Genomic DNA, 16,781 nt, shown 5'->3' with positions numbered 1-16,781 from the left:
TTCTTTCTAAACCTTCTTTGTTAAAAAGAATGTAATTTTAAACTCATTTATAACGAAAATGAAAAATAATATTTCAATTTTTTTTTGCACCGTTTAAAAGATCTCAATGAGATTTATCAAACAAAATTCATATTGATAAAAAAATTATTTGTGTAAACACGTATTTTTGAGCTTGAAATTATCTTATTTTTTTAGAATTTCATTTTTTAAGAAATCGAAACGGGGCCTAATTATTTTTCCCCTGCATATTCACATCCTCCCCCACAAGGTTTCTCTCTCTCCTTTCCACGTATTTCTCTCCCCCCTCTCCCTTTCTCTATTTTTATGAAAAAAAAATCAAAAATCTAGAAATTTTGAATTGGGGGTTGGATGGTTTTTAAGACAAAATACATATGCTTAGTATGTAGAGTATATATGATCTACTTGTTCAAATACAACCGATAAAAATTTGGAAATACAAGTACACAGCTTCAATGAAGGTTGCTATCGTCTGATCGAGTAGGTGTTTACCAATTTTTCCCTCGATCGAAATCGACGGAGATTTCGGGAAACAAAGCCAACAACAAAAATAAAGGCGAATGCGGCTTGTCTCCACAAACGGATTTGAGGTTCCTTGCCGTATTTCAGGACTTCACCGGAAAAGAAATGGCGAATGAATCAAATGCAATTTTTTGGTGGTGATGAATTGACTCGTAAAAGAAAACCGTCACCCGCCAATCTTCAAGAACGGAATCGACCCATCGATTGGGCGGAGTGGATTGATGGTTTAGTGAAGTGGGGTGAAGTGGAAGAAAAATAACAAATGGACTTTGTTATTTTTCCAAGGTAGATTTACAATCAAAAAGGACGGATCCCCATCGAAAGTAAGAAAATTAAGTTAATTCTACTCCTACTCCTAGTTATAACCCGAATGGGTTGGTGGACAAAAATTTATAACAAAGTTGATTTGTTGAAGGAGTTTACAATGAAGCCAAAAGAGGCTATTTATAGAAAATACAATGTGTAGGAAATAACTTCCTAACTTCTCACTACTCTTCATCATCTTCCAAGTGTCCAAATAACTTCCCACAAACTCCAAAATGTGTAGGAGCATGCCACTTGTCCAAATAACTTCTCTTCAACTTCAAAGTGTGTAGGACGATGACAAGTGTCCTGCACTTTATTAAAATACAAACAAATAAAACTAGTTATATTATTAATACGAAATAATAAAATAGGAAGCATTCCCATAAACGCCACCTTTCGGTCGATCGACAGGCGGTGAAATATGGTACAAACAATAGGCATCAAATCTGATTCGAAAACCCTGAGATTTATTGCAAGAGTACATTATATATATAGTACATTATATATATATATATACACTTTCACTAAGACACAATAATGTTTCTCGTGTGGCGCGATAGTCTTAGGATTTGCTCGCTCTTAAGCTCTCGGTTTGAAATATCTTAAATGCTTTCCATTCTTTTGGAAAGCATTTAAGCTCTCGGTTCTCTCTCTCTATCTTATTAATACTGTCATTTAGGAGTATAATGTATAACGCTACCATAACTCATCAATGTAAGGGACAATAAGTCTAGGACTCTAGAGAATATATATAATGCATAAAATATCAAGTCTTGGTTCATTCTCTCAATCTATGAACTTAAGCTAATACAAACACATTTCGTTTTACTTCCGTTTTCACTTTTACAAAGTTTTATTGGGTGAACATATTTATCCGAACAAAACTCAAATTTTCTTCTAGAACCTAAGTGGACTCGACTGTTGAGAGCTAGGTGGCATGTAATTCTATCACGGGCTTGAAATGAAAACCACTTTTTAAAATTTAAAAAAAAAAACTGGAAAGGTACGTGACACTATAATGCAAACAAAAGCTTGCTTTGGATGCATCTAACCTCCTAATAAAGTTTGTCTTATTTATTTTATCAAACAACAATCTCATTTCATATCAAAAGCCTGAAGGCTACAAAAATTTCGTCAAAATATACAAGAATGAACTAAAACTATCCAAATCCATACACGGAACATATCTACTAGGAGGCTCCAAGGCAGCACATACTGCGAAGGTAAACATATGGTTAATTTAAGTAGTTTGGTTAATTATAAGGACAAAAAAAACAATGGATGTATCTAACCTCCTAATACAGTATTAATATATATAAACTGAAAGAGTTTAATTTTGTCTCTATATCTCTTTTCATATGCACCATGCAACATTAAGCGACAGACTACAAAGATTTTTTCATGATTAGCAGTTTCGTCTGCAGGCATCATGCATTGCCAATCATAAGGTTTAAAACATCAATTAATTTGGAAATGATACTTGGAGGGTGGAGCAATTACCCTAAACATCTTGAATGATTAGCACTAAGTACATGGTTAATAAAGTTGGTCAATCTTTTGGTTTAGTGTACCACTTTTCAGATTAATTTGGTCCCTATTTTTTCTTTTGGTTCATTAAAGTTGGGTTCTAACCTAATTGTTCAAGATGGTTTGAGCCAACACAACGTTAAGTCGGACTATTGTATCTTGGAGGAGACAAGTCCTAGGAGAGTTCCACTATATCGGTGGTATGTTTTTACTAGTCGCATAGCGCTTGAATCTTCTCAAAGAAAGCGAGATATTCACGGTTTGATCGGGTACAATGTAAATCCATTGGATATTTGTTTAATATCCACCGTAATTTGTTTGATGTAAGTGGATAGGTAGTTCGTTAGGACTTATCCTCCTCCTATATATCCTCCTCCTATATATAAAGGAGGAGTTTTTCGGAGGTAATTTCGATTTGGGACTGATTTGCCCTTTAATTTTGCCCATTTTACGGATTGCCCAGGCCGCCAGGGGTGGTTCTGTCATTTTGCTTCCTTTTCCTTATATATGACGTGTCCTGTTCATATCCATTCAGAGCACCACTCAGTCGCCTCCCTCTCTCTTCTCTCTCTGTTCACTCCCTCTCTGGCCCTCGGATCCATCGCCACTGCGTCGCACCACGACACCGGCCAACAACCCGATCTCCTCGCTGCCGCCCCCCAACTCACCCCTGATGACGCCCGCTCCATCTTTTCCTCCTTCACCCTGAATCACCCATGACCAGCTCCTCCGGTATGGGCACTGTGCCACAAAAGGGTTGGTACTTGCTCTCTTCTGATGTTTTCTCTCTCCTTTGCTCCTTCTTATGTGCATGTGGTTGCTGTGTCGTCCTCCGATATGAGGTGAATGCTCTTAAATCTCTTGTGTAGGTTGTTTTTTTTGGTAATATTCGGCATTTTTGGGGGGTTTACTTTTATTTAGCCCCGAGCTATCGGTTGTACTTGTTTGCGAGTGTCGGACTGTTTGTGATTACTGTTTATGGTTATGAATGTCGTGGGTACGTTTCTCTGAATATTTCCCTTGTTGTGCATCGAAGCTGTGTTAGGTTTTCCGGGTGTGGGTTTTGGGTTTGGTGGTTGGTTCTGCAGCGTTTCTTTTGTTTGCTATTTTCCCTGGTTTGTTCAGTGTGCGGTGTGTTCTATTGTGTCTTGCTCTTTTTCTTCGTGCTTGAAGTAATTTTAGTTTTTCCTCTTATCCTACCATTAATAATAAGAAGCATCAAATGTAAAAGGTAATATTGTTACTGATTTTCGCAAGAAAAACTGGTGCATTGTTCGGAAGGTATTTTGCTGGCTACCGATTTTGGCAAGGGAAACCGGTGCGCCATTCGGAAGGTATGTTCGACTTTTGAATGCTTTGGGAAATTTGAAAGACTGGAATGTGATACTTATTCTACCTATCTTCAAGTGAGAAAAGTAGATTTTGAGATGATGGTTGATTTTGGTGGATATTATATATAGTGCCAGATATTGATCCACTTAGTTTCGCTTTGTATGTTTTGGGAGGTGCCTTTAGGCATGGGTAATCTTCTTCTTTTTTTCCCAGGAACGTGGCACGAATAATCTGTTATTATACAGTGTATGTGATTTTGAACTGAGGGAGACTGCATTAGTCAGAAACGGTTGAATAGACATTACTGAAATATAGGGTTCTCTAAGTTTGCAAATTCATTTGTTGAAATAGGTTGCTCTCCTATCTTTTGATTAGGAAAGCGGCACATGCTTCCTATTTAGCCCAGGCAAAATCAATTAGATCCATTGGTGGGTAATCAATTAGATCACTAGGCAGATTAAAAAGTTAACATTTTGTTGCATAATCACATTTTGTTGGGTTACTTAGTAGGAATGGTTGATGGTGTTGACTGTTGATTATCCCTTATAATTTTAATACATTCTCGCCGGTATCATTCCTTTTTCAAGGCTGATTAAGAACTCATGAGTTGTCGTTATAAGATCCATACATTGTTTGGTGTGGCTGACCGTACGCATGTATTCCCTAATTCTTTATCAGAATTTGAAGTAGGAGAGGCTTACTTTTGACTGGTTTTACGAAATTTTTACTTGGTATGCATGTTTTGGTTCAATTTGAATTCTTATAATGTGCTTGCTGGTGGGTTTTTCCTTGCAAAGATGAATTTTTTGTGCTGCATTGTCGATTTTAGATTGTATCTCTGTCGATGTACCAGTTTGTTAAGGAAGTGTGAAGCCACCAATAGCCCATTTTGTGGGGACACATTAGTATACAGCTTCCAGTGGGTCTTTTTTAAAATGATTTACTCATTAGTTGGGCTAATCTTTGTCATGTCTATTTCTTCCTTTTTCTCTGAAAGATATGTTCACTGTACAGTGATCAATAGGGTGCAAGGATACTGAAAAGCAGTGACAGAGCCCTGTTCCTTGGCGACGGAAGGTATAATCGCTTACTCTTCCGTATATTTGCATTTGTAAAAAGTGTGGTTTCATAGGTTTTGTAGATTTAAAACTTCAAATGCCCACAGGGGTTTGCCCTATTTCGGTCAGATCAAAGTGGATTTCGTTGGTTTGGTTTAGTAGCTGATCTGAAACACCATGACAAGCCGCCTAATCAAACTGTTGTTGGAAATGAAAATATGTTATTGAAGTTTGATATAGCTTTTTTGAATTGTGCTATTCATGCTTTTGACATTAGAATTTACTTGGTCTTCAGTAGGTAACAAACTGATTGTTTGGTTCAAGTGTGGACTTTGAAAGTAGACTTGACAACTTCTGTTAGCAACAACTCTTTTCCATCCCTTCAATATCCAAATTTAAGAATTTCTAAGATTTGGGTAATGATGAATTTCCCTTGTTTAACTATGAAAGGAATTGGGTTTTGGTCTTTGGACCCTTCTGTGATTTCTGTGATCTTAACTCCACATTATGGTTTCCAGCCCTTGCTATTGGCCCAGCTTTTTCCCGTCCCATGTATATTCGCAGTTAAGAGTCCTTTCTGAAAGTAAGAAAGGAATTTGATTTTAGTGTGAAGACTACTTTTTTCCTAATCTCTTGAATCTCTTCTATGGAACATTTCGTCTTTCCCATTATATGTCTGGTATCTCCATTGTTTCTGTTCATATATTTGTTGTAACTGAAATACCACAAAGTTTCTATATCAATTTAGAACATGGCAACAGTTGCTTCTGAGACCAATAATAGAAATGTTCATATTTTTCCTGTTCTTTACCGTGAGACCGCTTACCAGGACTATATGTTTGTCTGGCTTTGTGGTTAGGATGAGGACTGTACATCTATTGCAGTTTTTGACTAAAAGGGACCTGTTGGAAGGTCGAATGCCGGAGCTTAAAGGCTAGATCTTCAGCTCCTTGCAATCTTAAATTCAGCTTAAATCTGGCATTCTCTAAATTCCAAATTGACAGCAGAATAATATTCACCTTACTCTGTCAAGTATACCTTTCGTTTTCGCTGTGGATTCTTTCCAACCCACTCTGATGATCTAATTCCTTTAGGTCCGTACTGCCATACTTCTATGAAAAACTCAATCTGATAATCAAAATTCCATGATTCCAATATCTTTGCTGTCAGGGAAAAAAATGGTAGTCTACATTCAAACATTATGGATTGGAAAGCAAGGGGAGGAGGATTATTTTACTGCAGAACAAAACTCGATATAGAGCTAGAGAGAGACAAAGGAGATTGCAACGAAGCAGGAGGTATGGATGAGAATTTTCAATTCCAACTGCATCTACATGCATTATAGTTTGACGATGGTTCATTCAAATGTAAACATAGTTCCATAAACCTTTTCAAATGTGAACTGATGGTTTAAGGTAGCAAGTCTGGTCTTCTAATAGTAAAGAAGTCAGAATTGGATTGCAAATTGTAGCTTGAAACTTTAAGTGATTATCTCATGTGTTGATCAGTTCTTTTGTGTCATTGTTGCGCCTAAGGGAATGTATTCAGTCCTTACCTTAGACAACTTGAGTTTCTCAATAACTGAATCTTTTTTCCATATTTTATTATTTTGTAAGTTGTTCTAAAAAGTTGTTTTGCCCACCCATAAAAAATTACATTCATAGTACTATAGTAGCATGTTTAGCCAAAACTAGACGTAAAAAAAAGAAAAAGGACTATTGCCTTTTGCATTGTTCGAAGCTGCTGTTTCAAAAAAATAGGCTGCATAAATTAACTTCGCATATTGTATACATCACCAAATAGGGCTAAAAGAGTTCCTTGATATCTAGGACTTGCTCAAAAGAGTTCCTAGGGTTCCAAGAGACTTCGTTTGGTTACAAGAGACTTACTTTTGAGCAAGTCCAATGATAAATGCAACACTATAATTTGAACCCGGAAATCATTTCCGTCAATGGATAGACATTAGGCATAGATTCATCAGTTTTTGCCACGTCAAGTAACAAAGGAACCATTGTCGATTCTCGAACAACCTTGACATACGTAGCTGAAGAAGCCTTTGATCCTTTTGTTAGTGGTGTAAATCACGAAAGAGCAATTCATTAAATATTTGGTAATGTGATTGTCAACCATTGTCTGAATTTTTTTTTTAAATATGTTCTTTGTTGTCCTACCCTTATATAAGAAGCAGCAGTTTTTCGGCTGCCATTTCCCAATTTGGAACAACTTTGCCGCTCAATTGGAGATTGCTGTGTGTTGGCATTTGAGGGTAGTTGCGTCGTTTCACTCTTGAAAAAATTTGGTTCCTATAAACTTTGCAAGTAAAGTTGTTTATTATAGAACTTTAATTGTGATGTTTTGATCTTAAAAAGTGGGCGTTTTGCCACATAATTTAGTGTGGCTTTTTGCTGACTTTAGTAGGTGGTTCTTTTGTTGGTTGGAGTTTTCTAGAATTTGTAGCAATGATACGCATTGTCTATTTTTTATAGATTGATGTCCTCTCTTTTTTTTTTGATCGGCGATTGATTTCCTCTCTTGCATTCTTTTTGTCCTATTTCTCTATGCCTTTTGCTTTTTCCATTCTATTGATTTACTCATTTCAATGTTGTTCTTTTTTTCTTTTATAGTTCGGCGATCTATTGCAGCTGCTTGGCTTCGGATTAGATGATAAAACTTCTCGGCGCTTATATTCTTGACTACCTTTCGTCAGGTATCTTTTCTCTTCTTTTGCATTTTTTCCAGATTACATTGTAGTTGGAAATACAATTTGGTTTGTGATTCTAGATTTTATTTTCCTGGTGTGGAACATGTAATTTGGAAACGCATTGTTCGTCTATCTTTTATTGATAGTTGTGTCATCGTCGAAAATATTTGTTACGAGAAATATTGAATGCCTCTTCAACTTTTTTCCTTCTTCCTCAAATTTCATCCATTACATTTCTTTTCTTACTCCTATATGTTGTTGCATCAAAAGAAGGCTATACTTAATGGTATGGGTGAGCTCCCAAAATTACTGGGGACATTGGAGCTTCTAGCATTGTTCAATTTACAATTAAAATTGTGGTCGGGTGCTTCAGAAACTGAATTCAAAGGATGAGACTAATGAGGAGAGAGAATGGATGTTTCTATGGGTGGTTGCCCTTGTGTAAAAGAGATGATATTGATCCCTTAATCAGGTCATCAAAACCGATTTTATGCCCAATCTCTTGCTGCGAATGCAGAGGTTTTAGAATTGTTCTCTTTAGAGAAGCAGTTGCTTAGTTCTCATAGTGCCAACCTCGAATTGCAGCATGTGTGCAAGCTCGCAACGAGCGAAGTGATCTTGCTCATCAGGCCAATGAAATTATCCGTGAGGCTGTAATGATAATAGATACCGGCGTATTGGAGAACCAAATGGCTAATTTATGCACAGATTAGGCAAAATTGATGTGTTCATACCAGCACTACTAGCGCAGGTTCAGTTTGAGAAGATATAGCCATCTTGTTGAATGCATGAACCACTACTCGACGACACTGTGCAATCAGTGTGTAGGTTAATTGTTCTTCTTCTTGTTTAAAGTTTGCAGTTAATACCAACAAAATACCACCCCAAACCATAAAATGTTATCTTCGACGGGCATAATATTCGTGCCTTGCACGAGAGAGAACCTAGTTATTGATAGTGGATGAGGTTGCCGTTAATTTGGTTTAAAATCAAAATTTCCCAAACCACGTAAAAAAATCTAGGTGTGTTCTCGTGATTTGATTTATTGGCCCAACGTTCGATCAAGTTAAATTTTTTACAGGAACAACCTACTCGATGAGTTTTACAAAATAAACGATTCTGATCATTATTGTGGGTTCTTCCCACAAAGGCCCAAAATTGAACATGGACAATATTTAAAACTGGTGTGGTTGTTTTTGAATTTCTTTTACACTAACCTCTTGGTGCAGGGAAAAAATGAAAAAGAAGGAAAAAGACAGGAAATATAGCGTTATCAAATTGAACATCTCACAAACTATTTTTTAAAAAGATAAGTGAGCTAAAACCAGATTGATAGCTTCCCTCCATTGCAAATCTCTCCCCTTTGCTCTCTCCAAAACACACACACAAAGTAGTACAGTAATAAACAAAGGCAAAATAAACCCAATTAAACTTTACATCACAACTTCAAATTACTAGCTAATCTTGATGCTAACCATCAACAAAGAGTAGAAAAGGATTACTTTTCCAATAATCTTTCTCAACAAAAAAAAACACAGCCAAATCTAAGAAAACAGAGACTGCATTCTTTAGTTTTCATTTCAAGACAACTCACAAAACAGAGCATTCCAAATTTCCGTGAACACCTGAACGATTACCCCGTGATGATGATACGAATTCAACAAAAGAAAAGTCTCCAGTAAATCCTCTAGGTCTCTCGCTCCGATAATCTGCCTCTCCACGATCATCTCCACCATTGAATTCCTGAAATCATCGTACGGATTGCTCGATCGCTTCTTCACCACGAAGCTAGCTCTCACTTTCCCCTGTAATGGGGCCAAACCCATCTCGCATTCCCTCCTTACGAGCCCATTCACCTCGCGATTGGCTCTGTTTCTCCTGAAAGAATCCGACGAATTGAATGAGAGAGAAACAGAGGAGAACAGAGTCATATTCTCATCATCAAAATCATTTCCCCTATCGTCATAGTAATTGTCAGAATTAGCCCTTTTTAACAACTGGGTCGATTTGTTCCTCTTCTTTTTAGATTTTTTCCTTTTGGGAAATGTGATGAGGGGCGAAATGGGTGAAGCAGGGGGGCATTCTCGGCCATCTGTTTTTTGTGGGGTGAGAAGAGGGCTCGGGAAGGGTACTTTGGGCGATGGAAAAAGCTCTGTTTTGGGTCTGAAAATGGAAGGCAATGGGTGGGGGTTGGAAGAGAATAGGTCGATCAGTTGGTACTGGTGGCGGGTATGGGGGAGGGTTTCGGGTCGGGCGATGACGTCCGAGGTGGCTTGGGACTTACAAGACCCACATGACGATGATCGGAGGAGGCCAGAGATTCTCATTTTCAATCGGTTATGGTTCTCCATTGGAGAGAGAGCGAGAGAGAGAGAGAGAGAGTTTGAAGGTGAAGGTGGTGGACTTGAAAATGAATATAAAGAAACTGGACTTGAGGACGCAAGGGGTCCGGTAGGTTGGTACTTGAGGCCGCAAGAGGTCCAGTAGGTAAGGTGGTGGGTTTGTTTTCCACATAATTAATCACAATTATATTCTTAGGGCATGCCGCAAAAAAAAAAATTGTAAATTCTCTAGTCCCGATCCCGTCCAATATGGATTACCCTCCAATCCCGTCTAGTTCGGCTTTTTGTGGGCATTTTTCGGGCCCACAACAATGATAGAAATCGTTTACTTTTTAGAGCTCGTTAAGACTAACCACATCAAAAATCACGTTGATTGGATATCGTTTAATATCATTTCAGAATGCATTAAGTTTCGGAAAAACATGTTGAAGGGTTGCAATCCTATATTTCACACCATTTTTTAGACAACATTAATGCATTTTTAAATGATATCAAACGATATCCGATCAACGTGATTTTTGGCATAGTCGTTCTCAATGAGCTCTAAAAAGTGAACGATTTCGATCATTGTTGTGAGCTCGGAAAAGGCCCACAAAAGGCAGAACTAGGTGGGACTGGAGGGTAACCCATACTGGACGGGATTTGACTCCAATCCCGACGTGGACAAGCCTGCCTTTGACCAAATCGGTGCAGGGATTAGTTGAGGTTCAGATAAGCTAGCCGAACACCTCTTACCGTGGAAAAAATAAAAACCTCTACTTGGAAGAAGTCTTTGTTTTTGGTAATTTTTGAAAAAAAGGTTGAAGTTTTTGTCAAAAAAGCTCGTATCTGTCATCTTGCTAATCCCCAAAACATGTTTGATTTCAATTGGAAGGACTTTTCCTCACGATAATTTAGCAGCTATTTTCCAACTACCTACCTCCCAAATCATGGGTTGAGCTTCCCTCCTCCGTACCTAGAAAAGGGTGGTTCCGAAGTACCCCATGATGTTTCAACATTTGTGGCAGTGCACTAAGACCTCCATATCTAGAAAAGGGTGCTTCTGAAGTACCACCATGATGTTTCAACATATGTGGCAGTGCACTAAGACCATCGAATAATTATCCTCGTACCCCGTCTCATCGGTGGACATAATTGCTTGTCCTTTGCAGCATGCAATACAGCAATAGTAGGTCGAAAACTTCCGTTTTAGGGAGAACATCATGTTCAAGTCATATCTGACTGTGTTCGAAGTCTCTAGACTCAATCCCTTTCTCTAGTCTCTGCGCACGGATCCTAATAAATTTTCTTCCCAATTATTTTTCTAATTTCTTTATCTATCGTTCTCTATTCATCAACCAAAAACTTGCTTCCTCAAAACCCATCCTCGAGCATGTTTTGTAAATAGTAAATAATTTATGGATTTCTCCCTGTCTTTGTTTCAAAAATGGGTAGCGGCAAAGTACAATTGACAGGTGAGAATGTGGTTTAATTTGTTTGCCCACCAGCTTACACAGGAATTCATTTTTAAGGAAGACAGGAATCACCTGATTGTAGAAGGTAGGGACCAGATAGGGAATTTAGTGAGTTATAGGGGTTTCTGCCATTTAAATTCAAAATGCTAAAAAAATAATTTATGTTTCACCCACCCGGCCACCAGATATATATACTTATTCTTTAACCATCAAAGAAAGTTTAAAAAAAAAAACCTTGAAATAATCTAAAAGAAGAGATTGAATGGAGATTAGGACCTAAAAGCAACAAATTAAAAAAAAAAACCGCCTACTCCCACACGGAATGCAAAAGCAACTAAATGTATTAATCATGGATAAAGTTTTTCTAGCTAGCACCTGCAAAAAAAACCAATAAAAAATCACAAGCAGAAAAAAGATACTACTAGTGTACCACACGACGCTGTAGTGCACGAAACACATAAGGATCGGTGCAACTATCTTCAATGGATTTTATATGTGTGGATATTTTAATTGTTCATTTCTTTTTTCATCACTCCTTCAAGCATTTAAATTAAAACCACTCCTCCAAATTAAGTTGATTGAAAGCAACAGAATAATTATTGAAATTGGGCACGATGAAGGCACAGCTAGCTGCTCCAACATGTAAGAGAAGACGCTCAAGGAGGGGATAAGCTTCCAATGAATCGATAATTAGTGTTATGATGTGAATAGCAGGCCATAATATTCGTAAGAGACTCGATCCCTGCAATTCAACAAGCACCTTCACTGTCTTCCGATTCAGATCATACGCAATAACTTTTCCTGTAATAGCTAGCAAACACGAGAGAGAGAAATCTTTTTCGTTTGTTTCCATTCACACAACTCAACACCTGATATGATGGCCTGAATTCTTCGGGGACCACAGAAGTTATATATGCATCCCAGATTGACCCGGCACTTCACGATCCAACGACAACGTACGGTCTTTTTTCATCTCAAGGATGTTGAATCCCATGGCAAATCCTTTTTGAGACTGAATAAGAAGTAAACTGCCACCACAATCTCCAAAATACAGAGTCTTATACTCCTTCATCAAGGATGTTAGGTACGTAGTTTAAGCATTGTCGACTCATCCAATGAATTGCTCCATTCCAAATTGGAAACAAAATACTGTTAGAAGAAGTGCCAAAGGAAAAAGGGAAAAACATACGTAAATTGAAATGATTACAGTACTCGCAACATCCCTCATTGCATATGGTCTCTCTCGTCGAATAGGCACGGGCAACCATTCATCATCACCAAGTCGATCTAGACTTATGGCACATGTTGACACTGCAATCAGAGACGGATCTATAGGTGGTCATATGGGGGTTACGGCCCCGCGTTGTTTCGGATTTTTTTTAAAAACAATAATTAAAATTAAAATTAATTATTTTTTGTTTGTTTGTTAAAAACACATAGATATTGTATTTTGTATTGAGTGTTATTTTAGGCATTTAAATTCTATAAAAATGTGTTCATTTTAGGTTCTCAAACCCAATTTCTCTCTCCGTGCTACGGTCTCTCTCCACTTAGAGCATCCGCAATGGTGCTAATCAAAATCAATAATCAAAATGTGACACGTCAGCATTTGATTATTCATTTAGTTCATAATCAAACTTAACAACCTCTACCTCCACATTGGTTATTTTTGTATCCCTAACCAAAAAAAACCTAACAATACACAATGCACATTTGTCCAATCGCAAACGAGTTTTAATCACGCACCTGACCACACCAAATTATTCATCTCGATGAGACGATTCCAATATGGGGTGTTTTTGAGTTATTGAGTTTTAAGTTTAATTGTTGAGTTTAGTTATTGAGTTTTGGTTATTGGTAAAAGTTGTTAAGTTTGATTATGGAATGAGTGAAATTTGGTTATTTACTAAAAGACTTATAACTTTGATTATTACAATGTGGGGTATTTTTTGAGCATTGCTGTTAAATTTGCTTATTCACATGCATTTGCTTATTACAATACGGATGCTCTTACTACCCAAAAAATCTCCCTCAAAACCTAGACTGAACAAACTATTAGATTTCCGAACCTTGAAATTTCAAAATCTTGTTTATAGTTCGGCCCCCGCATTTACGAAATTCTATTTCCGTCCCTGACTGCAATCATCATCTCAGGGGATAAAATTTGAGATTCTGAGTGCATCTTTCATGTGGAGGTTTTTTCTGAAACCAGTAACGGTGGGGTTTTGACTAGTGCAATGATAAAGATTTGTTGTGGTTCGAAAGTTGTTTCGCCCGGGCATTGGTTTGGTTAGTTGTCGAATACGAATTTAGACACCAATTACACAAGTGGACAGTTCTTGTTGTGAAATATCTTCAGGCATAACTATTTTCGTCAACAAGTTTGGTCCCCTGACACGGTTTGTTCAACTAGCTACCTGGAAAGGTGTTTAGTGAAATTTGTTAATTTGAAAAAGTGTCCTTAGGCACCGGTAATTTGCTAGTACTGTGAAATGACAGGAAAAAAAAAAATCTGAAAGCATAGAATGAGAATGAGAATCTAATGATGTAATCCGGAAACATCGATGATGGAAAAGGGAGCGCGGTTATCAATTTGGAAAATCCATATAGGGATTTGAAGAGTGACATTATAAATTTGAGAGTGGAATTATAGAAGCCCAAAATCAAACTTAGTCATTTTTTGTACTCCATGTGCAAATGACAAACATCATTTACTATAGTTTTTGTGATGTTATTTTAATTTTTTCTGGAGCTGATGACTATTAATATTATAATGCATCTTTTCATATTTTTAGTATACATTTCGCTACTGCTAAAGTAAAATTCCGGTTCTGTCCGTAGTCTGGTGAATAGAAACGCCAAAAATGGACATTTGCACATTTACTATTGTGGGCTGATTTTAGAATTTTTCATAATTTTATTACTGCAGTGCTGAAGCAAGGCGGATCTAGCTGAGATCAGGAGTAGTTGTTAGGAGCAAAGGTGAGGAAGAATTTAGGAGCTTTTTGGGATTTGGTGCTTAGGACTTGGGAGAAGAGCTAATGCAAGAAAGAACTACTGAAGGGAGGGGGTTATTTCTATATTTATGAAGCCAAGCCATTATATTTCTGATGACGTAGCAAGTATAAGGACTACTGGTCATTAGGAGTTCTTTGCTTATGATTTCTACAACTTTGTTTGTCTCTGTTTGAGTAAAATGATACTCCTAAATGGGTGTTTTTTCTCATTTTGTTGCTCTTGTTATGATTTTATTATTGGGCCGACATCTAACCGAAAATTCCTATCTTCCAAATGCAAATCCAATCAAACAATATCAATCAATCGTTACCTGAACATCTGAAACTATAAGCACGCGGCTACGTGCATTGACATTAGTAGCAAAAAAACACTATATGGTTTATGCCATACACCGGTGAAGCAATAAGCACGTGCTCGGTGCTACCATTGGCAAACAAACCCTTGTTATACGAATTGATAAACATCCATACGTAATTTTTTATGAGATAAGTTTTCATTGAGCCATATCATTCCCATTCTGTACAAAATTTCATGTCGTATCCAGTATAAAATTTTAATGGGTTATATATAGTAAATAATGGGTGGTAAATAGAAGCCGCCAAAATCAGTGAACCCCTCAAAATTAAACAAAAGAAAAGACGACGTCGCCTAAGAGATTAGAACTCTCTCGGGGAGACCCCATGTACTTAGTAGGCACACGCTTTAACCACTCGGCCAAAGCGACTCTATTGTCCCTTTTTTTTTTGATCCGCACTCTATTGTCCGTTTGTTGGGTGCTTTCTATATATAAAGCTATTCTACATGCTAAACTGCGCCACGTATCTTAGAACGCCCTTTCCCGAATATACTAGTTGAAAACCGCCGACTCACCACCATTCTAGGCTGCCGCCGCCGCTGCTAAGTTTTCCAAAGTTTCCCACACTGTTTTTAGAGAAAGAGAGCTGAAAATGGTAATATCGTACCCTCAATTTACCTGCAATTCAAATTCGATAGCAGAGATAACCATATAAATGTTTTTTCTTTTCTTTTTTTTCCGGATGAAAGTCAGCATTGTTAGTTGTTTTTGGTGAGATTAAACCCGTCGAAATGATTGCTTTGATACGTTCATGTGAATGCATGCATAACGATTTCGATTGCTTGATTGATAATTTGTGTCTCTATGTCGACGAATTGAAACAGGGTAAGGGAACAATGAGCTTTGGGAAGAGGAGGAACAAAACTCACACGCTCTGCGTTCGGTGCAGTTGCCGCAGCTTCCACCTCCAGAAGAGCCATTGCGTCTCCTGTGGCTTTCCCTCTCCCTGTCTCAGGAAATGTTCTCTCTCTCTCTCTCGTCTGAAAATTTGTGTTTATTTTTCATGTGGTGTGCTTGATTTCTACTTATTGTACACAATTATAATTTGGTTTGCCTGTTGACGAACTTGGTGTAATTAGACAATTGGAGAGAGATGGCGATTCGAAGGAAGACTATGGATACTGGTAGAATGAGGTATCTCCGCCATGTTTTCGTCAGGTTCAAGAGCAACTTTCGGGAAGGTTGGTGTAATATGTTGAGCAATGCCATTGATATAGATGTCTTCAAAACAGTTTGACACAAAACATATCGCGTCCGGATCTGTGTTGGAATATCCAGTTTTCGTTATACTGAAGTACAAAAAGGAGAATGCAAAATGGAGCATCTTCACTATGAAAAGGACTATGAACTAGGAATCTTGTAGTAATGTCCTTAATTCTCTCATATAAACCCTGGAGTTCCATATAATCTTTGCATTTCATATAAGTAAACTATCCTATTGAAATCATAATTATACTGTAACAGTTTTCAGTCAAGACTTACGAAAACCATTAGTTTGTGCAGGTCGCTAATAGGTTATACAGACTACAGTACACTCCTCAGATCATATCTGGAACTGTAATAAGTACTGATTTTATTGAATCGAGTCTGATTCTTCATGCGGTTGTTGTTCAGGAACACAGGTAGCTCCAAGGAAGAAAGGTGCGGTCACGTCTTCATAAGCAGGCTTAACTTGCACGAAGATGAGCATTTCAATGCCTAATTATGCTTTCTTGATCTGGGTATGAGTTATATATGACGTGTTGCTCTGTAGATATGTAAAACACTGTATATGGATCTATCATCTATGTCGCATGTTTACTAGGTGCCGTATATTGTAAAGTGTATGATCTCTTTTCTGCACATAATCTTTGTTGTGTATCTTGAAGATGGAATGTAAAGGATAACTGGATTCTGGCCTTTCGGTTTGGAAGCAAAAGCAACCCTTGCTCCATTTGTAATCAAAAAGTGTAGGAACACAACTCCGGACGCTGTGTGTTTGTAGTATTGCTCATATGCAATTGCATGTGAGATTCACGTGTAGTCCTCAATTTGTGAATTTGTGCCAAACAAATAGGAGTGAAAAACAAATGCTTTAATCCTGTCACGTAAATGAAAGACACAATACTCAATACTCTCCTGAGATACTTAAATAAAAGAGACCGCTGC

At 37.6% G+C, this 16,781-nt stretch overlaps 1 protein-coding gene and 2 long non-coding RNA genes across 5 annotated transcripts; 2 read left to right on the top strand and 1 right to left on the bottom strand.

Annotated features, from left to right (window-relative positions):
- The first annotated feature begins 3,521 nt into the window (after positions 1-3,521).
- LOC131323764 (uncharacterized) lies at positions 3,522-7,683 on the top strand. Of its 3 annotated transcripts, XR_009199217.1 has the most exons (6): positions 3,522-3,711; positions 3,834-3,894; positions 4,720-4,782; positions 4,871-4,963; positions 5,623-5,795; positions 5,934-7,683. It is a non-coding gene; the product is annotated as an uncharacterized LOC131323764 (long non-coding RNA). The 3 variants fall into 3 exon arrangements; XR_009199216.1 differs by lacking the exon at positions 4,871-4,963 and having other exon boundaries at positions 3,534-3,711; XR_009199215.1 differs by lacking the exons at positions 3,834-3,894; positions 4,871-4,963 and having other exon boundaries at positions 3,548-3,707.
- Positions 7,684-8,787: 1,104 nt separating this feature from the next.
- On the bottom strand, positions 8,788-9,888 carry LOC131325923 (transcription repressor OFP8-like). Its single transcript, XM_058358417.1, has one exon. It carries the CDS (start codon positions 9,813-9,815, stop codon positions 9,045-9,047), a length of 771 nt encoding a protein of 256 aa, XP_058214400.1. The 5' UTR covers positions 9,816-9,888; the 3' UTR covers positions 8,788-9,044.
- A 5,651-nt stretch (positions 9,889-15,539) lies between these two features.
- On the top strand, positions 15,540-16,578 carry LOC131326285 (uncharacterized). The gene is made up of 2 exons (XR_009199963.1): positions 15,540-15,814; positions 16,137-16,578. It is a non-coding gene; the product is annotated as an uncharacterized LOC131326285 (long non-coding RNA).
- The last annotated feature ends 203 nt before the right edge of the window (positions 16,579-16,781 follow it).

This window comes from Rhododendron vialii, chromosome 1a, assembly GCF_030253575.1.
Source record: "Rhododendron vialii isolate Sample 1 chromosome 1a, ASM3025357v1".
NCBI classification, from domain to species: Eukaryota; Viridiplantae; Streptophyta; class Magnoliopsida; order Ericales; family Ericaceae; genus Rhododendron; species Rhododendron vialii.
Note: the sequence above shows the minus strand (reverse complement) of the source record. Positions and strands in the feature narration are given on the sequence as shown.